The 20,637-nt window shown below is 43.9% G+C and overlaps 1 protein-coding gene across 1 annotated transcript; it reads right to left on the minus strand.

The window, feature by feature from the left end:
• Window positions 1-1,161: 1,161 nt before the first annotated feature.
• Window positions 1,162-20,531, minus strand: ern1 (endoplasmic reticulum to nucleus signaling 1). Its single transcript, XM_070848738.1, has 22 exons — window positions 20,286-20,531; window positions 14,529-14,649; window positions 12,198-12,231; window positions 11,946-12,018; window positions 11,623-11,695; window positions 10,505-10,627; window positions 9,871-9,972; window positions 9,514-9,775; window positions 8,895-8,973; window positions 8,353-8,512; window positions 7,529-7,644; window positions 7,206-7,400; window positions 6,393-6,657; window positions 6,205-6,295; window positions 5,910-6,099; window positions 5,527-5,626; window positions 5,214-5,413; window positions 4,760-4,907; window positions 4,374-4,501; window positions 3,763-3,886; window positions 3,033-3,100; window positions 1,162-2,950 (listed from the first exon to the last, which is right to left on the minus strand). Exons 1-22 carry the CDS (start codon window positions 20,361-20,363, stop codon window positions 2,384-2,386), a joined length of 3,297 nt encoding a protein of 1,098 aa, XP_070704839.1. The 5' UTR covers window positions 20,364-20,531; the 3' UTR covers window positions 1,162-2,383.
• Between the last annotated feature and the right edge of the window lie 106 nt (window positions 20,532-20,637).

Raw genomic sequence — 20,637 nt, forward strand, 5'->3', positions numbered from 1 at the left:
CTTGCAGAAGTGCTGCGACTTTCCTGGACCTGCTCACTTAACACCGCCTGGCTGCACCCACTGCGCATGCGCACTCCGCCAAGTTTCGTTTTTGGGGAAATAATCGGAAACCGCGAGATGCACGATCACGTATATGAGTCACAGAGCCCAATCTCGTCAACCGGAAACCACGACAAGTAGAGATAAAGCAGGGGAGTGCATTACCTCCCTATATTACATGTTTGTTTGGTTTGATAAGTTTTAGAATCGTTTCACATGAACGGAGCTGTGTGGCATCATCACCACATACCTGAGCCACTCCTAGAGCAAAGATCAAACTGGCACTGAGCTCCTCATCGGATGGTGATCTAGCACATTGTCCATGATGTTTGAGTGTTTTTCTTTAAATAAATCCTTGGTTTGATTTCTGATATGAAAATCTGATTTTAGATTTACGAACACACACACACCTAAAAGTTGTGTCAACCTGTCATATAACTCATTATGTTAATCTGCTGATCTTAACAGCTGGAGTTCTTCGAGCAGCTATTCAATCTGTTACTTAGTGTGTCTGAAAATTGGGTGCTTTTTTTAAAAACATAATTAAGGGTGTGTGTTATTTGCACCTTGTGAAACCAAAATTGTTCTATGTAATAGGCAACTCCAGTTAAAGCACTTGTTAATACTTCAGTGTGTCTGTATGTGCAGCAGAATGGAGCACAACCTACCAGCACTCAAAGCAAAGACTGAGCAGGCCTGTGGCCACTGCCTGATACTTAGTGCAGTCAGTTCTAAGGCTGCTAGGTGTGTGACAGATGTATGTGGCCTTCAAGCTGTTAGGAGTCAAAGAAAAACAGTCTAGAAGGGCCAGTGGGACCAGAATCCGCTGACCAGGCCCCACTAGTGAATGTTATGAGTACGATTTATGCGTCTATCCGCAGGTTGAATCCAATTAGTGGAGGGTTTCTATATACATGACCAGGGGATGTGGATAGACTAGCTGGTGCCTTTACCTGCCAGCTGCCTCCAGATCAGTGAATGGAGTATGTATAAAAGAGGGAGGCCCAAATGTAAAGTTTCCAAAATCGACTCTTGTTTATTGGTGTTGCTGCCGGAGCGAACACAATAAACTCTTTTACCTGTTTCCACAGACTCCCTTTTCCTCACTTCCAGACACAGATAGAACCACTAAAAGAGTTTTTATTTAACAGGTGACTCAAGGCTTCGTCTTTTTCTCAACAACGTCAGTGTGTGACACAGGGCGCAATGATTCCCACATGGCTCTTTGTCTCTGTCCTCTCTGGCAGAGGCCTGCTTCAGTTCTTTAACATTAAAATTCCTGCTTTTGCTCAGTGATGCGCCAAAACTTTTAACATCAGACAGAGAGGTTATATCGCAGGCTGATCTGACTAATGTTACTATAGCAGGAACTGACAAATTCAGTGCACACCGGCTGCTTGGAGCACCCGCAAGTAAAAATGCTTGTTAAATGTAAGAAGCTTTTGAGGCACTGCAGTAACGGCATTTTCCCCAATCCCCATCTTGAATTACAGCGATGAACACACAAAATCTTAGTATAAAAAAAAAAAAAAAAACAGAATTTAATGTGCAAGTCATTAACTTCACTTTGACACCCTTGAAAAGTTATTATACATGAGACTTGTGCAGCCCGACCTTTAAACTCATATTTGACTACATAATCACATGAGAATAAAATTACCTACTGTATTCAGATGCCACCCTGAACATCCTTTGGAACGGTCCGCTCTCACCAAGTCAGCACAATACTCTTGATTGACAAAAGAGAAGCAGTCTAGCAGCATTAAGTGGAATCAAGCACATTTAGCATAGTCAATTTTAAAGATCTGTACCCATAAAGCACGGTGATATTCTTTTTTTAAAAAAAGGCACATCGGCCACATTAGATGATTTATCATTGATCCAAAACTCTGAATCAGTCTATACAAAAATATACATACAGTATCTTTGCAGTGAACAGGCTCACTGAGAAATACAACATTGCACAATAAAACTACCCATCAACATCCAGACATGTTTCCCACAACAGAGGCCAAATATTTTTGGGACAAACACTTTTTTGGGACATGCTGTTGTAAAAAAAATCTCTTTGCTCAGTCCAGCTACAAGATAACGTCCAACAACACCCTGTTGGTCATGTGACTTCCTTGAGGCAGAGACACTTGTGGACGGTTCTGTTGGGGAACATTAACCCAAGTGAGCAGAAGGCACTTAACTAAAGGCTCAGCTGCTGCGCCTGGCAGTGGATCCCAGGCACTGCAGGCCTGGTCCTCACCAGCTCACGGCGCAGCAGTGTCCCACTCTGTGTCCACTCTTAAAAGGCAACGCTCCCGTCTGTGCTGGGTCCACCTGACTCTGGTCCGGCTCACACTGGCTCACTGTCCAGTGCAGAAGGATCTGACAGTGTGTGCTTCTCAAGCTGACTTGGTTCTCTTTGCCTGAGAGGGTCTGTAGGCGACTCTGAGGCGTGTGTGGGGTCCACTGTTTGACTGTGCGAGTCCGTCTGTGAGGGCAGTGCTGCCGCTGCTGGCTGCACTGTTTGAACTGGCGAATGTGATGCTGCGGGTTCATGTGGTGATGTGGAGGGTAAAGACTCAGCAGGTGTTGTGTGAGAGACCTGTGCGGGCTGTGAGCAGTGTGTCGGCTCCTGGGGTTGTGAGGGGGGCGACGATGTGTGTGTTGGCGTATGTTGAGTGCATGGCTCATTTTGTCTTTGTGGCCCGTGATGCGCGCACTGAGCCTGTGTTTTTGCAAGCTGCTGTGCAGTGGAGTAGTAAGGCAGGAACGGCCTCTCAGGCGCACAGGTCCGCATGGCCAGGTAGGTGTGCATCAGCAGGTGGGGGAAGCGGGACGTGAAGTAGGAGACAAAGTCATCAGGGATGGAGCCCAGAGTCTCCTGTACCTCAGCAGGCAACTCTCTGTAATGGTGCTTCTGTTGAGGGAAGGGCAAACATTAAATCTGACAGCACGGAGCAGTTTCTTTTAAAAGACAAAACACAAGAATACGTTTGTACCTTATTTCTCATTGCACGCAGCAGGTCTCTGACCGACCCGCCCTTGTAGGAGCGAAATCTTCGCAGATCTGCCAAATAAAGAGAGAAAGTCAAAACCTCATACATCAGCCACAGAATGAGTCTTTCATTAGCTAACAAGCCAGTAAACAGGATACAGCTGTCTTTTTATTTTATCCTGTTATTGTAGTCCCCAAACTGACCAGTGCAACTTTGGAAACATGATTTTTCTTTGTTTCATCAAAACAACTTCTGGGGGCAAATGTATTGACGTTGCAAACACACAAAAACAATGCAGATGCACAAACTGGTCACACCTACATCAGACCAGATGTATTCACAATTTTCTGCAGGTAGTAGCAGGTGACATGATAATGTGGACAGCACATATAAAAAGGGAGAGATGTGACCTTGTTTTTGACTGTGCACCCAGTTCTACAGTGACTGAGATTCAGAAAACAGAATCAGGAAGCAGCGAGCTTACTTCACCACCCAGTGTCATATTTTGTGGTGACAGGATACAGGATACAGCATTCAGCGTTTCTATGACCAAACATCCTGCATGTTGAAGAATCGCTCCAACTAGCTCTAAACTGAAATACTACCCGAGTCAGTTCATGGAGTGCTATATTATGGCCCCAAGTTTGAAGCAAACTGAAGGAATAAAGTTAGAACAGGGGGCGCCAGGAGCTTGTGCTTTACATATTGTGTAAAGTTTTAGCCAGTGTCATACCGGTCTGCAGTGGGACTGTGATTTGCTCTCTCCAGTCCCCCTTGACAACAGCTCTCCCTCCTCTCTCGAGCTGTCTCACGATTGGTCCGTCCAGCGGCTCTTTTTCTATTCTGTCGCTCACATCCTGCAAGCAACCACAAAAAGAAAAAGACTTCTGTGAATTTCTTTTTCTGACTTTTGTTCTATTTGCATGAATGAGAGTGCAAACACAGTATTTTGAGGTGACAAACCTATGATACAGTACATTAATAAAGTTCTGCAGGTGTCTGTGGGGGCTTAGTAAACTGAGGGGGGTGGTTTTCATGCACCCTACAAGCATTTGGAGCAGATATTACAAAGAATCAGCTCTTTATGCAGTCTAGCACAGACACCCTGGCATTACTGCCTGACTCAAAGCCTGCATCTGCACACGTGTAAAATCCAAGCAGAACATACATGAGGATTTATACAATTTCAAAGACAGCTGAGTTGGTAATAATGCTGTACTGCACTATGATGTGTTTTAAGTGAGTAGACGTTTAAACCACATCAGGGGGGCAGCTTAGAACATATGGCCTTTATAATAAGGAGTGAAATTGAGAGATAAGTTTAAAAAAAATAAAATGACTGACCTGAAAGAACTGCAGCTCCTTCTCCAGGCTCCAGAAGAACGGGTGTTTGAGAACACTCTCGGCTGAAGGCCTCCTATGGGGCTCCGTGCTCAACATCTGCTCTATGAGATCTCTGGCTACAATGTCCCCTGGAAAATGACACCAACATGCTGGTTTTGATAGGGTGCTCATACAAATTAAGATTTCTCACTAAACAAAAGTGTAAATTATAAAAAATAAAATAAAATCATATTTAGTTCCATCAAATAATGATCCCCTCACCTCTGCCAGACTCTGAAACAACAAACCACCCACAGCGCCCTCCTTACCTGCCCTTACTCATCCACATTAATCACCAACTACATTCCTATTGCTTTGAGGGGATAAAAACAAGCTTTAGTCCTCACCATGTTGGTCAGTTTGCAGATGGTCCAGGCTGTATGTGCCCAGGAGGATGTTTGCCTGCCTCTGCAGAGACTTGCCGTAAGGGTGGCTTCCCTGAGAGACCACGTAGTAGAACACGCAACCAGCAGAGAAGATATCAACAGCGCAGGTCTACACGGGACAAGAGAAGGAAAGGTGAGGAGGGAACAGTCTGGCATAAAATGAAACACACATCTACCACCAACAGTATTTGTACACAGTATCAAGTTCTGTTTACTACGGTTGGTTTATCCTCTCCATTAGATGGCATAATGTTTCAGTGGGCTCTCAACACTTTTTTTAAAATTTTGATGTCCTATATTTGATGTTTTTGTGATTGACGTTTGGTGATTGCGTGCCGTTTCAACAAGTGTGTCATTTTGTGTTCCTTTTCTGAATACTTGTATCCACCATGGGAGAGCGGATGCTCTCACTCACCGGGTTATCTTTGCAGTCCTCACTGAGGACCTCGGGGGCGATCCAGCCCTCAGTGCCCGGCACCCCGGACCTCCGGCTGAAACTGTGGCGGCCGACTGCTAGCTTCTTGCACAAGCCAAAGTCGGAGATCATGGCCCGGACCCGGCCGTGGGCGTTGGGCATGGACACCAGGATGTTGTGGGGTTTTAGGTCTCTGTGGACTGAAAGATGTGTGTTTAGGTTAGAGGAATCTTGTTTAGATCTTGTTTAATAATAGAGAACAGCCAATAATAATGAGATTAGAGGACATGATTTTGTATTCTGTGATGGATACCTATGTTGAGAGAGTGCAGGTGGGCCAGTCCTGACATGGTCTGCTGTAGAAGCATAACTGGCTCTAGTCCATGACGGTTGAAATCCTTCCTTTCCACATACTAGAGAGATAGAAGGCCACAGTCAGTAACACGACAATGCTCAGAGTTTGAAGATGTGTAAAGCACCAAATTACTTTTAGTACGGAAAGTGCTTTCATGTGAAGCAATGACAAAGAAGCCTGGTCAGTTCCTCCACATATTTAAAAATCACATGGTACACTAGCAGTACAACTGCGTGGTAATGACACAGAAAAGGCAACGAATCATCCAGGAAACATCCATTAAAACTGCACTTCTTCTAGCAAACCACAACTCTAAAAAGACCTCTCAAATCGATCATTACCTCCTGAAGCGAGGCGGCGCACAGCTCAATGGCGATGTACTGGAACTGGCGGTCCTTCTCGGTGCAGAAGTAGCGGATGACGTTTGGGTGCTCGTCTGACTCCCTCAATAGCTGAACTTCCCGATCTGCGAAGCTGAAGCACTCTGGGAGAATTCTCTTCACTGCCACTGGACGGTTGTCAAACTGACCCCTTTTGGAGAAATGAAGGAAATATGAACTTGTGTTGTCTCTTCAGTATTTTACAAATGATGCAGAAGTTTTCATGATTAATTGCTGGCTGGTTGGTAAGACTTACCTGTACACAATGGTGCCCTCAGCACCATGACCCAGGACCTCTTTGGGACGGAAAGTTATGTTGCCCACTCTGACAATATTGGGGTCCTCTTCTGATAAGACAAATACATCATTTCAGACGGTAAAATCAGGATGAAAGCAAACGGTAACAAAAAATATGCACATAATCTTAAATTCCTCAGTGCTTACCTCCGTCTTCGTGCTCGTTGGCGGAGCTTCCCAGCTCGGACACAGACAGGTTGGAGTGGTTAGAGGCGCGGGGGGTGACAGTGGGGCTGCTATGATCTGAGCATTCAGAGCGAGTGCGGGCCACCTCCAGGTAGTCGTTGTCTGGGGCCAAGCCCAAGCCCACATCTGCTGGGGGGAACGGCTGCTGTCTCTGGAGCAGCTCCAACCTCTCCTCCATCTGTCTCTGAAACTCCTGATGCTGCAGCTGCTGCTGCTTGTGGACACTCTGTGGGGAGGGAGGAGACTGTGTGTAAGGCTCCAACTAGAACTGTTCATGAAGTTGTCAGTTTGTCATTTGATCTATCCAACACTTCCGATATTAGTGGACTGTATTCAGCGTTAATCTTACATAGGTAAAAACAAGACTACTGTTTCTACTCATGTAAGATTGTGTGTCATGGCACGGTAGGTTTATTTGTATAACATAAAATAAAAAATTAGGCTATTCAAAGCGTTTTACTTGAAACATGCACTGTGTCAAAGTGCAGAAGAAACACATTATAAAAGGATGTTTAGATACAATAAAATAGAGACAACAGAAAATAAAGCTAAAATAGAATAATACAGGTATAAAAAAGAAAAGAAGTTGGAGTGCAGTGCAAGAGATGAATTAAGTATTTGATTTAATGAAAGACGGCAGCAAAGACTAGATTTTGAAGAGCTGAGAGTTGCTGCAGACCTGCAGTTTTCTGAGAGTTTGTTCCAGATAAGTGGTGCATAAAGAAAGCATTGGTAGACACTCAACAGGCCACTAGGTGGAGCCGTTTGACTTACTTTGGGATAGGTGATCACAAAGGCCACCCAGCCAGCCAGCAGGAAGGTGGAGAAGATGATGGTGGCCATGTCTTTGAGCATAGAGTCCACGGGGGCCTCTGGACGCGCGGTGCGACCACCGGTGCCAGGTTCTTGGACAGATGTGTCAGGCAGAGGAGGAGGGGGGCCGTCATCCATTCCGCTGTCATTGACCTTCTACAATATGGTGGTGGTGGTGGTGGTGGTGGTGGACAAGTGACGACAAGGAGGAAGAGAGTGAGAAAATGTGCAGGTGTTTGGGTATTTGAAAATATCTCATGGGTCACACACTGACAGGCACGCACCTCCTCAACTTTCTTGTCAGTTGTGGGCGGGATGACGTTGCCTTGATTGCGAGGGATGCTGTCAGGGAACTTCTCCAGGATCTTGGTGTGAGCTTCAGGGGGCGTCTCATGATGGCCTGAAATGCAAGAGTGAGCTTTTTAAAATCATCATCAGAATCATCACAAGTCACCAAAAACCAAACAGTGATTTCTGTTGTGAAGATACTTAAAACAGTATTTAGAGTTCTGTTTAAATGGCAGGGAAACGCTATAATAAGAAGATTTTGGTTCAAATCCACGGGCCGGCAGGTTTGTGGTTTAAGGTTTGAACCTTTCTGTGTGGAGTTTGCAGCTCTCCCAGTGCTTGCGTGGGTTCTCTCTGGGTACTCTGCTTCCTCGCACTGTCTAAAGACATGCTGGTTAGGTTAACTGAGTGTGAGCGTGAATGGTTGTCGGCAGGGATTGGCTGCAGCCCTCCTCCGTGATCCTTAAGTACATGAGGTATGGACAATGGATGGACATGCTACAATGTTAAACTTGTATTCACATAATTCATCCAGCAGAGGGCAGGCTGTGCCTAACACAGTCACTCAAAGTGAAGTGAAGCATTCAAGGCTCTGGGCTTCAAAATGTGGTGAACAGTACTGAGAGTGAACAGTAATAACCATTTTACTGAGGCCTTCCCGAATGAACTGCACACACAGCACACAAACTGTTAGTGAAACTAAGACTTCGTCCTTTTCAGTCTACGGCCCTGAAACCTTCTCCCTCAGCATACCAGGGAAGGCCATATCAGAGTAGGTGGTTTTAGATGTTACCATGTGACGTGTGTACTGATATAGTACCTATGAGGAGCAGGTAGTTCCTCATGAAGTTGATTCGGTTTCGCTCCCGGAGAGCAGCGTTGAACTTGACGCTGGTGCTGGGTGTGATGACGCACTCCTTATCCTCTTCAGTCTCCCGGCTGTCGGGACCTTCCAGCATGGGGAAGGTGCTGCCACGAGGCTGTGCGTGCACACACAAACATTAAGGAAATTCAGATGCCTCACTGGATTACATCAACAAAAAAAAAAAAAAAAACTTCTATGAGTAAACTACTGTTCCATGGAGCTAGGCCAGAGAGGCAAAGCAACTTGAGCTGGTGCAAGCTAAGACACAACTGGAACAGGATGTTTTCATGCAAACTCACTGGCAGAGCAGGAAACCACTGACCAGAAATGAAGACCGATTAGGAAATTGTTAAACATGTAGATCAACTACATGGAACATTTGACTCACTACAAAATTTGAACATACTTGACCGATAAACCTGCATTTTTATGCTCATGTCTTACTGATAAGGTTCGTGTTTTGCCTACATGAAGATACACATTCAACTGTCACTCACCACAACGGTGACTCCATCATGCACCATGGAGGGAGAGGCATAAAGACTGGTGGAGTATTTACCCACATACAATGTAGCCCTGAAAAGGCACAAAAGCAGAGTCAGACTTTTGAAAATACCCTACATTGTCCACATTGCGTGCTAAACACAAAAGGAGTGTATTGCCAATTACAGGTTAAAAATGGAGACATTCAGAGTTCTCCACCCTCTCTTAACACACGAAACCTGAACAGAGGATCAACCACTGAAAGTCCTGTTCGTCCTTAGCAGCAGAAGCAGATGCGAAACACAACATATAAAAATAAAAACAGTACTGCAGTGTGAAACTGTGAAACCAGAGCCGAAACCCGGCATGTCGGCACCAACTTCTTGGATATTACATGTCTAGACTCCATCCCAACATTAAGCAATCACACATCTTACAAAAGTATATCTTGGCTTCACCCTTTCAGAAATGTAGGCATCTGTGATAATAGGCAGATGGTTCCAACATGTTTAAAAGAGTTATGACAGAACAAAAAAACAACATGAATCCTTTTTAAAAAAAAATGTATCTAAATGAGAAAAGTCAAAGTAATAACAATCATAAAAATGAAAGCAGGGATCAGCATCTGCTTACATGAACTTGTTCTTGGGTTTCTTCTCTTTAGGAAAAGGGTATTTCCACTGGGTGATGCGGCCAACCTCCCCGGACATGAAAGTGAGGTAGCGCAGGGTTTCCACTGCCACATTGGTGTGAGCAACTTTGCGGAGGCCCTCGCGCTGCCAGATGTACATGGCCACCACCGGAGAGTTGTAGTTCTGCACCCACTGAACGTCTCCTGATTCGCTGTCCACGGTCACCACGAGGCCGTCCCCGTTGGACACAAAATGAGCCATCTCTGTGGGGAACCAAAGATCAGGCGAGTGATTGATTGGTGCCGTCTGTCAGATAATTAAACCGAACACAAAGAGCCGGCGTGTCCACAAGTCTTACTGTATTTGGTGTCATCGTCAGGAAGGGTGGAGGCGTAGTCAGAATAGGTGGCATTCCAGCGCAGCTCTCTGCTCTTGGTGTCATACATGGTGATGGTGTACTCTAACAGGGGGGTGGAAAACAAGGGAATATTCACACAGGAAGAAAACTGTTGTATTGCATTGCTTTCCTTGTGGAACACACACAAAAGTCAGAGTATCCATATCAGGGTGTCAGAACAGAGTGGCTTCGAATTTCCTTTTCTTAAAAAGAAAAGGGAAACAAAATCGAGCTTATTGGCTGTTGGATGACAAAGTGAGCTTTGACTTGACACCAAGTTAAGGATTTATAGCAACCTGCAGGGCTCTTTGGCTGTAGGTCATCATCTACAATTACCATCCCAGCCTCCCGATCCGGTCCCAGGTACAGACTGGGGGGTCTTATTGAGGCGAGGATAGCAGGAGAGATGAGCTTGAGGCAAATAAAGGTTTGCCGACACTTTGGGGTTAGAACACGCAAGACAAATAAGCTTGTTGGTTGGCCAGATTAAATCACCAACTGAATGGGAAGGGCTGCAATGCTGATCAGACTGAGATAAGCCTGGCAAGATTAGGGGGGGAAAAAGGTGATTTGTGTTGCTGGATTTTGATTTTACCTGTGCGTCCCAGATAGAGAAGAGATGAAGAGGGACACAGCATCTCGGCAAAGGAGGAAGTCAGGGTCTGCTGTTTCTCACCAGTCAGCAGGTCCACCACATACCACAGGTCCTGCTTCTTACCTGGATGTGCACAAATACGCTAAATTATTTACCTTTGCCGTGATTACAGCATTTATACCACTTTTGAAAGAAGCCCAACAAATATTTCAGCATCATAATCTTATCTATTAATAAAACTAGTTAACTTTTATGTTTAATATGTGCTTTAAAGTATGGTCTGTACTTTATTTACTAAATATTCTCATTGTAAATTGTAATTCCAATACTTCTACCATTGTCTACTCTGTAATGTGTGTGTAAGAGATTTCCTTTAAAGAATCGAGGGTCAAATGATAGACGGTACAAAGCACACAGACATATTTGTGATTCCAGCCTATCTAAAGATAACTGGCTCCACTGTTTACAGGAACGTGTCAAACTGACCAGAATGTGCACCAATGCAAGCCGAGTCAAGTAAAGCAGCATGCCTCCATTTAACCTTCACAGTGACATTAAACGACCAACCCATCATGGTCTCTTTGTACTGACATCTCACCTACTTTGTCAATGCAGGGAGTGGCAGTAATATTATGGATGAAGGTGAAAACTGCACATCAGAAAATACGCCGAGCAATTCAGAGAATCTGGATGATGGAGGAGGATGTTTGACCCGATTATTCCTCCAAATTCCACTTGCAAAAATGTCATACACAAACAGATTAAAAGACCGGAGCGTTTCTAATGTGCTCTGTGCCAGCAGCAGGTTCAGCTGGATGAAAACAATAGCTTCACTGATAATGACTATAGGGAGGTAAATGTCACCCGCTTCCCTTGAAAATGAGACACGCATGGTAGATTACCTTTCCTCTGCCAACTGCTGAAAATTCAAAAGAGCAAAGGCTACGGCCGCAGGTTGAGTGGAAGTGAAGGGCAGTGTAAGATATTCAGTTAACGCCAGATAACAGCGGCTCATTTAGGTGAGGAGACACACTGGGGCTGCACTGCACACGTTTGTGGATGAGGAAACGAGTTCAATCGAAGGCGTAATGTAATTTCTATCTGAGAATTAGCCTTACCCATGTAAAGGACGCCATCAGAGCTGCGACAGGGAGAGGCTTGGACCAACTCGGGGATGGTGAATGGTAATTTCTGTTCAAGCAACATGAATGAATGAATGAACATTAGATAACCACAACATATATGTGCTATAACAATACATGGGGAAACGCTGCATGCACCATCATAGCTGCAAGTTCAGAGTACTGGTGCATTAGTTTCAGCGTGACTTATACACATGTGGTGAGAGAACATGCTTTTTTCGTTAGAAGAGGGAACTGAACTGTGTGTTTCTGACTAAACAGGGGAGATTATGGTTTGTGATAAAATTATTTCCTCTTACAGTGAGGCCTTCATTGTTCTTCCCTCCCAGAGAGTACAGGCTGCCATCGTTGGGGTCAGGCAGAAAGGCCGGCCTACAGTAGAGATTTAAGAAGATGCGTCACATCACAGGATCAGTAAATGGCAGGTAAGACGGTGAATGTTAATGGATGTAGTAACCTGCTGAGCTTGTCTTATGTTACACACAGGTGCAGTACACAAGGACATGTATGTACGTACACCCAAAGCAGAAAATAACTCAAACGGTACGTACTCTGCCACATGTGTGGGGACCTGAAGAACTGGATCTGTAGGAAGAGGAAACAAGATACAACTCAGGGCAGACAAGAATATTAACCAAAAATGGGAAGCATGGCAAGAAGCTGTTGAGTAAGAGAATGACATGAACGTTGATGACATGCACCGACACAGAACACAAAGTCCAAATGAAAACGAGTTCCCCCCCCTGGCAAACATGAAAGTAAACAGTCATGTCTGCAACCAGCTTTCTGTGAATAAGTACAGTATGCCTGATGAGCTCATATTGGATCATATACTCTAAAATGGATATACTACGCTGTAGATGAGCCTCTATGATACCAATATCCATATCCAACAGACTGATTAAAACAGGGGGTTACTCCAGGAAGCACATTTTACTGTTATCTTGGTGCAATATTACAGATTTTGCTCTGTGTTTACATATTGGAAATTAATGCCATTAATGCCGACACATTTATTGGCAAGTGTTTTTCTCCCTGAAATGCCTCCCAGGGCGAAACTCTTTTTTTAAAGCCTGAGGCCCATTTTTTTCTTGCATATTTTGGTTTTGAAATGACTGTTGTTTACAAAAATGGGTCCCAGGTGTAAACCTTTATTCTTTTCAAACACTTGCAAGTACTGCTGTCTTATGGTCTGAGGAATTTTAAAGTCACTGCGAGTTGATTTCGATACCATGTGGCATGTCTAGCAAATATCAGCTTCCTGGAAGGAGGGGAAAATACACTGAAAAATCTAAAAAAAAAAAATAAAAAAACTATTTGAAACATGGCTAGGATGTTAGAACATTACAACAGCTCTTCAAGGCAAGAGCCAAAACGTGAAGCACAAACTGTCATTGCTATTAGACAAACACACACCTCCCTACAGTGTGAACATACAGGGCGTGGACCAGATGGTGCTGATCTCTGCGGAGGTGCTGGAAGGGGTCAACAATGGCATGGGGGAGGCATAGGATTACCTGAAGGGGGGTCAGTGATTCTTGTGCTCAAGAAGCATCAACATTCATTATGTGTCAACTCAAAGAGTGGTGAAAAAAACACAATGGTTTCCTGTGTCGCAAGAGGAGGTGCTAACGTTGTTCGGCTAAACCACCAATACGGGCCCACAAAGTCAACAGAGAGTGACGAGCAAACAGTAAGAGGACGTACATGTGGGCTGAGTTGTACCGTCTTGGTACAGGGAAAAGATTTCTGCTTCCCCCTCATTACGTGGGTGTGCATTTGCCCTGACTGGAGCACAACAACAGTTGTGTGCGGAGCCTGGTACAGAACTGGTCAAATTTATATTCAAAAGCTCTTCCAGAAAAACAGATGATGCGGAGGAAGCGGCCTCTGCCTCTGATTATTAATGAGTGGGTATTAGGTGGACCTAACTAGGACTTGTTTGGTTCAAACCACAGAAGTTTTAATATCCTAAAATCTTATGTGCCTTAAAAATGTAAGGAAAATATATGTTTAGAACTGGAAAACTCTTGTCTCTTATTCTCAGTTTTCTGATAACCCTTCAGGGTATCTTATCTAACGTATTTCCTAAGCATATAGTGCCTACATTAATGTGGTAACCATAGTACATGCTGTGTGTGCAGGTGCGACTGCAGCAAAGTTGCTTACTCTTGCCCACTCTGACCTTGATTACAGGCTATATTTGCCCCCTCTCGGTTAATAATTACCCAGTTTCCATGCTTAACAGAACATCTCACAGCATTTTCCTCAGCTTGATCCTGGAAAACATTTCCTTTACATCAACACCACCAATAAAAAAGCCATGTTAGTATTTTTTAACCAAATGAAATACAGGTATGAGCTTTTAAATGAGTTTGATAAATTATTCCCATGTTTACAAGCATTACTGGGGTAAACAAACCAAACAGCACTAGAAAGTATCAATGACTTTAATTCTTATCTGCTATTAGGAGAGGTGATGCATTCAAATGCTTTGGTTTAAATTTCAGTGGTGCAGACACCCTTTTGTTCCCCATGGGATCACAGAGAGTACTCCTAAATAAAACCAGTGGACCAATTCAAATAAAAGTAACAGCGTGTGGCACGGCCTTGAAATACCGTCATGGTTTCACATGTGGCCCCCACTTTAGTTAATTAAAGTATTATTGTTGTGTTCTACTATATCCTCTGTGACATAACTTAATGCTCAAAAGGACAAAAGCCAAAAATCACTTCATTGTGGTTCAAAAACCAGCAGTGGGGTCCCCTGTGGCGAAACACAAAGGCTTTGTTTTTGTGTGTGTAACCTGAATAAGGAACTGTGCCTTGGGAAAAGGCATACAAACAAAAAGTTGCGCTCAAATCGTGTCCTCTCCTCTTACCTTCTTTCAGGGTCCATTTGATAGAGCCTGACTTCTTGCTAACCGCATGCAGGTTTCCATCCAGGGTGGACACAAAGAGCAGGCTTTCAGGAAGGGAAACTGTGCTGGCACTGCAAAACCCCTGCAGAAACACAACACAAAAACCAAAGGTGACATACTGGTCGCCGACAACCACGTCTCTGTTGCACACTAAAATACATCAGACGCGCTTATTCACAATGCACAGACAGACATTAGCATTGGCATACAGGTTGTGAATAATGACATCAGCCACTAATCACTCAGTACTTATTCCTCACACGCATCAGGGCCCAAGCATTAGCAATATGTCAAAATTACAGCATGCTAATGAAATTATTCACACACAGATCTGAAGCAGACGATGATCCATTATCTGTGAAAAAGATGGAGCTGTTTTCACCACCACACCAGTATAGTTGGCCTCTTGCTGCAGGGGGGTTTGAGTGTCGGGTTACCCCAGGGAGTCTTGGTCCCTTTTACAAATCACTTGACTTCAAATCAATATCTTTCAATGACAGCTGAGGAACAGAGTAGGAGGGGCTGACTGGGTAGGGAACAGAGGGCAGGTTGCTGGATGGGATCTCACAGTTCAAAGTGACAGCCGGAGCTGGGGGTTGCCACGTGGTGGAAGGTAAACAAACCGGGCATGGGGCCGAGCACGTGTGCATGTTCTGAATGTCAGCATTCACTCATGCTACCACCCAGCATACTTTGTACTGCTAGTTTGGCTTTTTTACTGGATTTCTACATTGAACTGAGTGAAGGGATAGCTTCGGCTTCTCTCTGCACAGATGACAAGTGGGCTGACAGGCCATATGGGAACTGTTCTTTCCAGAACCTTTTACTCCCACTCAAAAATATGGAGGACATGAGCAGACAAGGCTCATTATGTGACAGAAGTGGGCAATAGAGTGGCAGTCGTCAGAAATGTACAAAGAGAAAACTCTGAGAACGGAAAATTAACACAAATGCAGTAAATCCACTTGAGAGCTCCACCAGGTTTGATGTTAACTTAGAATGATCCCCTCATATTTACACAAGGAGTGGGTCCTCTTCCATGGAGTCAACCAAGTTGCACTGCAATGTTTCTACAGCAGCCCAGAATGGACAAAACAGGGTTTTTTATGTTGACACTGAAGCTTGAATTTGGTAGCATGAACACATCAATTGGAAGGTGTAGAAGAAGAGGAACAAGTCTTTGCTGGTGTTGGTTAACCACTTTGTGTTGTGAGAAGTTTGAAATTTTGAAGTTCAAATTTTGACAAATGGAAGATCAGACTTATTTACGTGAAGGCCACTGTAAGGTTGAGGCAAGGGGTATTAAATTGGTTGTAATCTGCAAGTTTACTTCTAGATACCACTAAATCCTGCACACTGGTCCTTGAAGGGAATTGAGGAGTTAGCAGTCAATGTTGGCATACAAACAGAGCAGTCAATGAAATAGGTTTTTTCTAAAGAAAAATTAAAAAAAAATTTGTGAATCACCCCGAGCATAAGAGGTCAGTCAGCAAACAAGTATAAAAAATATTGAGCAGATCGGTCTATTAGTATGCGAGACTAGCTGTAGACAGACAGATATATAAAGATATACACACACACACACACACACACACACACACACACACACACACACACACACACACACACACACACACACACACACACACACACACACACACACACACACACACACACACACACACACACACACACACACACACACACACACGATCTCCTAACAATTGAACCCACAAGTGAAACAGCCACTAAACGACCCCGCCTCATGACTTGGCTTATGCCAGAATTATCAACACTGTGGGCGATGTGTGCTCCACTCACCCACTATGGAATTCTAAAAACGCCGCTCTTGATAACCAGACGTGCGCTTCTTATGGCTTTTGGCACCAATGTGCAGGAAAAGGTCCAGAGGGGGTGTTTGATAGCTCTGCCTGCCCGCCAAACCCAAGTGGACCGTATGAACTCAGCCTGACCAGTCTGTGTACTTGAGATAGCTCATGTGAACCAGTTGCATACAACCTGAAAGAGTTAAAGAGCTGGAAGAACTTTTTAAAAATCTATTTCTTAGCGATTTATTATCCGACATGGCTCGTTGGCACAATCAGGATCAGACTGGAAATGAAATATCTGTGAGGAGAAAAGCTGAGACAGACCTCACTCTCCTGCTGAGCTACAGCGGTATTGATCAACAACCCAGACTAATCCTCCTGAACAACTCCCTGGGAGCTGTGCAAACAGCCCCTACATATAATGCAGATTACCAATCTATAATTACTACCACACTCTTATGAGTATTTGGCCACTTTAGAGGAGATAAGTAATGTTGTCTTGAGTGCTTTTAAGTCCCAGCTGGTAATGGTGTGGATAGCAAATGCAGCCACCAGCTCAGAGGCGATAAGGATGCTCCTCTTGGTCACACAGCTTGATGATACAAAATGACCAGCTGAGAGCTGCAAACTGCTTTACAGCTCCCATCATTGCTCCCTGTGTGTTCTTCGGCTAAAACTTAAAACAGGAAAATAGTAGCCTGTTAAAACTGTCCAAACAGAAACCAAGGCAAAACAGCCCAATAACTTGAAAGTTTCACATTTGCCTACTGAACCCTTGCTGTAGTCACACTTCCTATACAAGCATGTGTCAATATTGTGCACCTGTCACTGTTCCCACTGGGCTGCAAACTCAAGAGCATCACACAACTGTACAGGGAGAATCATAACTAACTTGTTTTTGGGCCCCCCGTAACCTCTATCAGGTTTCCTGGTTTCGCAAGCAAATGACTTTAAACATCTGTTAGCCTCCTGGTTTGGACACTGATATTCAACTACTGCTGAATATTCTACAGTGTTGGGCTCCAGGGACATCTGCTTTACTAGGTCTGGCTGGTCAGTGTGACTGAGGAGGTGACTCAAAAACCTTTTTTAGGGGACTTAAACTTCGGGACATTCCCTCACATTTCCTCATTCTATGTGTAACACAGAAATGTTCAGTTGTTGCATAAGCAAGTTACATAATACTACAGAACTGGGTGAAACCAAAGTCTTGGCCGGTTCTGAGGTCTTCACTTTCCCCTCAGCAATGAGGCCAGACATGGCTTAAAGGGACATTTTCTACAATGCTCATGGTATCACTGGGTGTGTGGCACAAGCATAACAGTCATTCATTCAATTGCTGTCCATCTGTTATGTGATCATTTAAGAATGCATGCAGGGGAGCGAGGCAAATACAGAATCCTTAAGATAAGGAAACTCTAATGACAATAAACAGTGTGTCTATAAATTTCAAGGTGAGACCATTACTAACAGACATTTTCTAGGCTGACCTCTCCAACTGGGCCTTAACGGTTACTGTTTTTCCATTAGAAAAGTGGAGCACCCTCCTAATAATCGCTTGTCTGCAGCAATAAGCAGCCTGTCTGCAGCTTGTTTGGGTGCAGACTTTTTTGCAGCAAAAACCAACACAGGAACCAAGAAATGCTTATCTCACGCCTGGTTCATAGTCATGGGAGGTGTAGTGTAGCAACACCTCCAGTCAACAAAAATATGTTTTGAAAGTCAAGAAAGAAAATGTGACAAATGCAGCATTAAGAGCAGTCTGACGATCCATCAGTGCTTTAGTTCTACATGGAAGTAGTCATTTGAGGTTTCCCTTCAGGGCTGTATAAAGATGACAAAGGCTTGGGGATGTTTGATTTTCCCAACAGTTTCAGACACCAGCCAGAGTATTGAATTATACTTAAATAGGACAGCTAAGGACCCATGGCTTGGGGAAATCCCTGCTCAAAAACCCATGTGTTTAACATTGTAATATTTAGTAAAAAACTACTGGAGTAACACCACGGCGACCTTCCTCGTCAACAGTCTATCAGCCGCTCTCTGCGTGGTGTTGCTTCAGTGGGGAGGATGTCACGTGTTGGCCCTCGTTCAGGCACACTCAGTCAAAGCACAGCCAATCTGCGGCTGTGATAAGATAGTGTAAGATAACAGATCAGCCTAGTCTTAGTTCAATCTGAATCATGTTAATACACTGGCAAAAATAGTGAGGAAATATAGTTAACAGAGCATTATATGCCTTATAAGGAATATTGGTGTTTTTATAAAGGGTCAGCAAATGTGAGGCATGAGCATGATGTGAGAAAACGCGCAGTAATAGATGGTGAAAAGGCTCCACTTTGGTCACCAACATTCTCCTTACACTGGAAAAATCAGCAGGCCTTAAAATAGCTCAATTGTGAAGAGGAGACAGTGAAAATAGAGACATACTAGTCTTTTCTCTGTTGCACACTCATTTATATCACACACACAAGTTTGCACAGCAATCCTTATTAGGACAGTGGGACTTTCATTGTGGACAATCCAAACCCTAACCCCTAGCCTCAATTCATACCTTACCGCTAACCTTAACTAGAACCTCAGAAATAACATTTTGCCTTACCAGGACATGAGGACTCTTCCGCATCCTGACAAGGCCTCTGTTTATATCAGAAACTGCCCCCCAAAAAATGATAGAAAACCAAACACACAACCAAAAACGCAAGTAAAAATCTATAGATCTGTCCGTTGCCTATCATTAATCACTCCACCACAGCAGCAGCCTGTCTAACAGGCTAAGAGATGAGCCTGAGACATGATAGAGGATTATAAGGACACTTTAATCTGCTGCTTAGCTTTAATGGTTTACTAGCTTGGTAGATACAGCTGCAGAGATCTAATCAAATGAAGGGGAAAGATTTTATTACGTGTGGATGACAGATACTGGTAAGACTCATCCTTTAAACTTTACCTCAGCACGGAGACACATACTTTCTTGCATTAGGCTTCTATTTTTACTGCTTGGTCTAAATGCATCTTCTACTTTAAGTGTCTATTTAAAGTATTACATCTACAGGCATCTATTGGTGAGCCCGTCGCCTTGCACTGCCACCTTTGCATCTTGCCCGAAAATGCTAAATGATTCGCTTCAAGGCTGCTGCTGATGTGTGAGTGAAGGACTTGTGCTCAAAGATACGAGTTAACTTGCCAGAAGTAGAAATATTAGCATGTCACCAAGGTTAAAAACACACTGACCTTCATGTATGATATAAGGAATAAGCTACAACAGTCATTACACTAAAATGGCTTTTTTTTTTTTTTAATTCCCTAGTTTGCCAGTATGATTTTGAGATACTTGGGGGGAGTTGATGAGATGAAAATATTAATAAGGCTTAGCTTTGAAAGAATAATAAACCTATAGCTCACACATATATATACACAAAGCAAATCCTTAAAGTCCCCCAACAAACAGATCTTTTAAAAAATAATCACCAACTGAAGTGTCTCAAAAAAAGGATGGAAGTCTGATTCCTGAAGGAACAAGTTTCCAACATTTCTGACAGTAGTCTGATGAATTTCAAACCTTCTGTGCTGATAATGAAATGCTGGTGAAGTTAATTAAAGTCTGTCTAAAGCACATATTAGTTCCAAACTGATGCTTTTAGCGAGCGAGCTAACGGTACTGTTAGCTTACTCTGTTAGCTTACTTATGTTTGGCCAAGACAACACGCAGCGAGCACACCGACTCCAAGCTTCGCTGAACGACACATATTTTAGTTTGGACTTGTCATATCTGTAGGCCTAGAGGCAGAAAAATCATCCTAATGTTGAGTGAAAAGTGTAGTTTAGCGGGTAACTAAGAGCTAATGTCACCTAACTTAAGCTAGCTTATCCTGTTAGCCCCTCTTACCTTTTGTGGGAGACCAGCGCAGCACAGCAAAGCCAAAACGCACCACACCAGGGTCCGACTAGTCGCTGTCCAGTCCATGTTTTCTGGTCTCAAACCGGGATAGACAGCTGGTCCGGACGGCCGTAGACTACATAGAAATCGCGATTTGGCTCACTAACAGATGATGCGGGTGTTTATTTTCTTAAAACCAGCGTTGCGGCGTTAAAGGCACTGAGCCAGCAGCGGTGGGAACAACGTTAGATCCGCTTCTTCCTGAAATGAAAACCGTGGGGGTTGGACTTCGGGATAGATATCCACACGAGTGGAGGAGGGGAAATGTGGAGACACCGTGAGCCAATGAGAGACGGACCGC

Source organism: Pempheris klunzingeri, chromosome 17 (assembly GCF_042242105.1).
Source record: "Pempheris klunzingeri isolate RE-2024b chromosome 17, fPemKlu1.hap1, whole genome shotgun sequence".
NCBI lineage: Eukaryota > Metazoa > Chordata > Actinopteri > Acropomatiformes > Pempheridae > Pempheris > Pempheris klunzingeri.